The sequence below is a fragment of the Oreochromis aureus genome, linkage group 3, assembly GCF_013358895.1.
Source record: "Oreochromis aureus strain Israel breed Guangdong linkage group 3, ZZ_aureus, whole genome shotgun sequence".
In the NCBI taxonomy this organism is placed as follows: domain Eukaryota; kingdom Metazoa; phylum Chordata; class Actinopteri; order Cichliformes; family Cichlidae; genus Oreochromis; species Oreochromis aureus.
This window is the reverse complement of record NC_052944.1, coordinates 103,532,360-103,539,280: the sequence shown is the minus strand read 5'-3', so window position 1 is coordinate 103,539,280 and position 6,921 is coordinate 103,532,360. Positions and strand designations below refer to the sequence as shown.

The following is a 6,921-nucleotide window of genomic DNA, read 5'->3' as shown; positions in this document are numbered from 1 at the left end:
AATTGCCGTTCCTTCCATTCATAATCCCGGACGAGCCCCCACTTTGTTACATCCCCCCGAAGGGGTCTAGGCGTGCGAGTGAGGGGACCAGTAACAAATGGGTCCAGAACAGAATGAAAGGAAAACAGACAGGTGTTTTTAGTAAATAAAATAGTCTTTATTATAAATAACCTTAACATAAAGAGACCGGCAACGCCGTTTTACCAATAACCCTTGGAAAAAGGAAAACAAAGGTTACAACAACAAAGAACACTCAATCAAACAAAAACTCCACACCACGAGGAGGCACTTCCAGGGGCCCACAAGCTCACCCTGTCACTAGCAGCAGCTAGCTTTACTGCTGCCGAGGCCCACAAGCCCACACTACTCACGTGAAGCAGCTATACTGCTTCCACAACTCCACGCTACGAGCAGGATAACCACACACTAAGAACACCAAGCAGAGACAACAGAGAACACCACCCTGCTCACAGCTCATCCGCAGCTTAAATAGCCTCAGAGGTGATTGCTGACTGGATTCAGGTGGCAAACGAGGCTAACCAAGAGCAGCTGTGTCCTGGGGAGAGAGGAGAGTGAGAGAAACAGGAGGTGGGAGTGGCAAGAGAGGAGGAGGCGGAGAAAAACACCACGCCCACACAAGGGCAGTTTCAGGAGGCCCAGCTAGGGCCGTAACAGTGTTGAACATGCAGACTAACAGAGACTGCAGCTGTCAGCAGCCACACACACTTTATATTCTTCAAATCAAATCACAGTGAAACATGTTCACTGACAGCTCAGCTTCAGCATCTTCTTCATGCTGTGACTGCAGCCGTTCAACTCTGTTTCTCTTTAACCCACATCATCACAACATGGAAATATAATCATCAAAATGATGTGACTGGAAGGATGCAGCAGTCTGTGCTCCACCTTTCTCCTCCACACCTGCAGGTGGAGAACATGGATGCATGAATCTCTACAGAGTTCTTTGAATGTTATCCGTCTTATCAGTTTTCAGTGAACAAAAATCCTCACAGAGCCAAAATAAGCAGTTTGTATCCAACATAACTCAGCTGGACTCTGATGCTCCGTATAACAGCCACACATGAGTCTGGATTCACTCAAAGCATTGAACAAACTTTATTGTAAATGAAGCTTTTGGACATTTATTCTCTGATATTTGCTCTTCAGCTCGAGTCTCCATCAGTGGGAACATTTCCTGATTCAACTTTTCTTCTGTTCAAATCAAACTCCATGAGAATCAAAGTGTGAATCAGAGTCCTGATGATCAGATTCTATAGAAACATGGAGACTGTAGAGGATTTACACTCAAAATGTTCATTTGGTCCCTTCAAGAAAAATCAATCAGTTCATCCAATAAAATCAGTCGTTGATCGACTCAATTTGATTGACAGGACAGATGATCAGAGGTGCAGAGTTTTTACCACCCTGATTCAGACCGGTACTGAAGTATGGGTGGAGTTTGTGAGTGAAGGAGCAGCCAGTAAAGGAGTAGATCAGAGCTACAGCACCTACATCATAAAAGGAGACCAGACCCTCCTCATAATCCACAAACACCCCCACCTTCTCAGGACCAGGATGAAGACAGAGATCAACTGGAGGGTCATCAAGAGCTTCGTACTTATTTCCATTTCTCAGCACCACAGTCCAGAAACCATCCTGAGGTGTCAGTGTGACTTTTCCCTTCCTGTTGATCGACTCTGTGGCCACTCCTAAAGCCCAGGCAGTCTTTCCTTTAACCTGAACCTCAAAGTAAAATCTGCCTGAAGAGAAACTCTGCTCTCCTAAAACACAAACACACAGAGAAAATCTCTCTGGGTTGTCTGGAAGATTCTTCTTCACATCACCACAGTACACTTGTTTTCCATCATCAGACAGGATGAGACCAGGATGAGCTGTATCAGGATCCAGAGTCACATCCACCTCATGCTGCTGCACCCTCTGCAGCTCAGCCTCTAACAGCTTCTTCTTCATGAGTTTCCTGAGTGTCTCCTGCAGCTGAGCCACAGGTCTCCCCACAGTCCCCTCATATGATGGTGGATGAACTCTGACCTCTGTCCAGTCCTTGCTGGCTGGAGCAGCTTTCAGGGAGGAGAAGCTTTGGAGGAGGTGGAGGTGGTCTTCAGAGCGTGAGAGCTGCTCCACCTCAGAGCTTCTCTCCATCAGCTCAGAGATTTCCTGTTCTAGATCTTTGATGAGACCTTCAGCCTGTTTCTCTGTAGTTTCCTGTTTGTCTTCGATCTCCTTCATGAGCTCCTTCAGGCGTCTCTCAACAGACTCCATCAGAGCAGTGAAGATGTGAACACCTTCTGCTTTCTGTCTGTCTGCAGCATCTTTACTCATCTTCACCGACTCTGTGATCTCCTGAATCTTCAGTCGTCTCTTCTGGATCATCTGCTGAATCTCAGCCTCTGTCTTCTCCAGCTCTGCCTTCTTTCCTTCATATTCTTCTCTCAGAGGAACAAACTCGTGGTTCTTGTGGTCTAAAACAGAGCAGAGCATGCAGACACATGTCTGGTCGCTCTTACAGAACAGCTCCAGAAGTTTATCGTGCTTCGTACACATCCTTCCTTCCAGGTTCTCCACAGCATCAATCAGCTGATGTCTATTCAGACGTTTCACTGTCAGATGAGGCTCCAGGTGAGTCTGACAGTAGGAGGTCTGACACACCAGGCAGGACTTCAGGGCCTTCAGTCTGGTTCCAGTGCAGACGTCACAGGGAACTTCTCCTGGTTTGGCAGCTTGTTGCTCTGAGCTGCTGCTGCTGGCTTTCTGCTGAGCTTCACGTCTGAACTGAGCAACCATCTCAGAGAACAACGTGTTGACCCTCAGCTGAGGTCTAGTGTAGAAAGTCTCTTTACACATGGGACACTGACAGCTCTGATTCATGTCCCAGTGCTGACTGATGCAGGTTTTGCAGAAGTTGTGTCCACATGATGTAGAGACTGGATCAGTGAACACATCCAGACAGATGGAGCACAGAAACTGATCTTCAGATCGCAGATTGCTGGCAGCAGACATGTCTGCACTCTGAGGGAGAAAGAAAAGAAACATTTGATTCAAAATTCACTTTAAATTTCATTTTTAAAAAGACAGAAACAAGCGTCAGTAGTCTGAGGAGCTTGGAAAGAAAAGCGTCTGGACTTCTTTGAGTTTCTTGAAGACGTTTCATCAGAGAAGCTTCTTCAGTTCTCAGAGTAACTGGTGGAGACCCAGCAACACACTCAGACACAAACTGGTTCATCCCAAACACAAACTTAACATCGTCGTGTCTGCTGTACAGTGCAGCGTCCAGATGAACAGGATCAACTTTTGGGGATGAAGATAAATACAGTCGTTAAAAAGATGTGAAATTGTTTCTCTGACTGTTTTACAGAAGGTCCAAGATTCATCCAGATCATTTTATACTTGAATAAATCAGTTTGTTGGATACATATCAATTACTGTGAAGTAAACTTCGACCTTGTTGGTGACTAAATACTTCTTATTGTAAGTCCAGATCAACGAGCCATTAATATTAAACAGTGACTGTTCCAATAGAAGTGACAGTGAGGAGGACAATGAATCATAAACCTCAGAAATGTGTTATTAACTGTTGATCCAGTATATTAATGGCATTTATGAGAACATGTTTATTCAGTGGTGTCTGTATATTTGGTCCATTTGTGCGTCATTAAAAACTGTTTTCTCTCACAGATACTGGAACATCACAGCTCCTCACAAACTCAGGATATGGAAGAAGATGAACTTTTCCAGTCACTCGCTGGGATACATCATTCAATTATTCTGGATCCTCAGAAAACATTTATTTATTTTTATATTTCATATATTTGTTTGTCCAGATCAAAGATTTATGTTAGTAGAGAAGAAGCCACCATGATAAAGCCTGTGTGTGAAAATGAGATCAGTGGATTTTGTTGATCAAAATCACATTTAAGGAGGAATTCTGTCCTCCAGTTTGTTTAAATAAGCTTTGGGATTAAACACCATCATCTATGTTTGTGTCTGATGACATGTTTGATCCAGTTCAGCTTGAACATCACAGCTGATGTGTGAACTCTGACATATTTAAAGCCTCGATTATCAGGATGATTCAAACACATCTGTTTAAATAACGAGATTTATGTTTCCACACAAAGTTATAAAGTGCAGCATCGACTGTTTTCTGAATGATTCAGGAATATCTGTGACTCTTACAGGATACACTAAGTCAGATAATCTCTCTTTGTAAAATGTCTGAATGACTTTTTGAAGTACTGACCAACATCTGCTGGTTTACAGTATCAAAGGCTTTATATCAATAAAGAATAAACAGGTGTTTTCACGTCTGTAATCCTTATGATCAATCAGATCCAGAATCAGCCTAGTAGGAACAGGAAGTGATGAATAACCAGGAAGTGTGGAGTCAGTCTGAAGTCCAGAGCACAGACTGAGTCCACAGTCCTGAGCAGAGCCACAGTGAGACTGAAGCAGCAGCTCGATGTTCCTACAGTGGATCTGTGGTTACATGAGCAGATTTCTATGGATCCAGTGTGACTGTGATGAGTCAGCATGAAGTGAACAGAGTGAAGATTTGTGTAGAAACAGGAAGTGTGATCAGCTGCACTCACCACTGTTGCTGAGAGAAACCTGATGGACTCCAGTGAATCTTCTTTTAGAGACAAACAGGACTCGACTGCAGCTCTGCTGCTGCTCTCTCACACTTTCACTTCTGCAAAATGACGTTGAACGTCTTGTTTTTCAGGTGTTGCTCCGCCTCTCCCTGCCTCTCCCTTTATCAGCCGGTCTGTACTCAGTGGCTGTGTGCAGCGGGTGGGAGGAGTGAGGAGTGGTGTGTGGGTTCACACAGTAATGACGGCCTCAGGTGATCAGGAGCAACTCACCTGGATTTCCTTTTTCCACAGCAGACTGAGAGCTTCAGGTGGACCCTGAAGGAGGTCTCAGACACAGGTGGTAAAAGTACACACAGTCTGTACTGAAGTAGAAGTACTACTGTTAAAAATACTCCAAGTACTAATTCAACTTCTTTAACACTAGAATTACTGAGCCTTTTTTCCCTGGTGCAAGTCCCTACTACTAGATTTACTAGCCTGCGCAAATTTGCGTAAATTCCCCCCAACTTTAACACCTCTTGGCACCCCGCTGAGATTTTCACAGGTCTTCAACTCCATTGTTTTCCTGCTTTTGTTGTGCAAACACACCCTCCCCCAACCCCTAACCATGAGAGATTCAGGTCTTTCCTTCCCTGCAAGGCTACTTTCCTTCCTTACCTGCAGCGTACAATACACCATGGTAGTTTCTATGTGCAATATTTCTCATATGCAATATTAGTTCTTCTCAATCCTTGTCACTACATTGCATGCCTGTCCATAAACATATATACACAGAGTTGTACATATATTTATATAGCTACACCTTATATAATATGCATAAAGTCTAGTTATACACACAGACACATCTATATCATATATATATATATATATCTGTGTGTGTGTATACATACACCAAAACTTTTGTTTATGTTTCCAGATTGTTTGTATAGTGCACTTTCTATACCGTGCTCTGTCCACTTTTTTGCAATGACAATGCAGATTTTCCACTTGTGGGACAAATAAATGCAGATTTGCTGTGTGTGTGTGTGTGTGTGTGTGTGTGTGTGTGTGTGTGTGTGTGTGTGTGTGTGTGTGTGTGTGCAACAGTGGCATTTGTTTACTCAGATCCAAGGCAGGCCAAACCTCTGTGTTACAACCTACATACAAAAGACACACATTCACAATATATGGGTACACAAGTCTGTTTTATTTCAAAGTGTTTCAAACTTTACAGCATTTGCAGGCCCAGTGTCCATCATCCCTGCATTTGGCACAGGTAAATTTCTGACATGTTGCAGCCTGCCTCTGTGCTAATATTTCCATGTGCTGCATGAATCGGCAACGAAGTTGCTGAGCTAGAAGACTCAGAAACAATCTTCTTTTGCCTGTCCAGCCTGTACATGCCTTGTACAAAATGTAGGCATTCACTGCCGCCAGGTCCAGCATATTGTAGAAAACTGCTACTGGCCACCTGCGTGTTGCTGATCTTACGGAATACATCCGTGCCATTTGGTCCAACACATCTACACCACACTGTAAAAGCAGAGAGAGAGAGTCGTGAGTATATGTTTTTTTCTATAGGCCTGTGTAGCACACATCAGAAAACATTGTAGCACTGGTGTAAAATTGTACACACATTCACATACCTTCATGTGGTTATAGTCTGTTATCGTGTTGGGTTTCCTCTTTCTGCCATCACCGATCGTCACGTCTTGGTGCATGGAACTTAGAACACACACAGTCTTGTTTTTTTTAGGTGCATAAATTGTCAAGGAGACACTGCCACTTCTAAGCACTGAAGTGGAGAATACCTCTCGCTTTGCAGTTAACTTTTGCAAGTTGAGGAAGTTCACGCCGGACTTTATTCCGTGCCCAGTAACGTTGTTTTGCGCTGCAGCAGTCGGTGTGACAGTGAAGTAAAGAAATTGTCCGTTGTGACATTTCTCCCATCATCCAAAAACGGCTCCATCAGTTTCATGACCACGTTCTCTGCCAGCCTCTCTCCCTTCTGACGACTGGGGTCCTTTCCCAAGTAAGGAGATGCACTGCAGACATATTTGGTGTCCAAATCCGTGACCATCCAGAACTTGATCCCAAATTTGTCTGGCTTGGTTGCAATATACTGTGTGAATGGACAACGAACCTTGGTAGGGAACAGCTGTTCATCTATGGTCATGTGTTCTCCTGGAGTGAAACTCTTAGCACAGTTCTCGTTGAAGCGTGTCCAGATGTCGGAGATCGCCGCAAATTTGTCTGTTTTCACTCGTTCTGCCCGCGTGTCCCTGTCATCAAATCGAAGGTGTTGCATAATTGAAATGAATCTATCTCGGGG

General features: G+C 44.0%; 1 protein-coding gene across 1 annotated transcript; it reads right to left on the bottom strand.

Annotated features, from left to right (window-relative positions):
- Positions 1–1,092: 1,092 nt before the first annotated feature.
- On the bottom strand, positions 1,093–4,746 carry LOC120438615 (E3 ubiquitin-protein ligase TRIM21-like). Its single transcript, XM_039609023.1, has 2 exons — positions 4,608–4,746; positions 1,093–3,027 (listed from the first exon to the last, which is right to left on the bottom strand). Exon 2 carries the CDS (start codon positions 3,016–3,018, stop codon positions 1,360–1,362), a length of 1,659 nt encoding a protein of 552 aa, XP_039464957.1. The 5' UTR covers positions 3,019–3,027; positions 4,608–4,746; the 3' UTR covers positions 1,093–1,359.
- Positions 4,747–6,921: the final 2,175 nt, after the last annotated feature.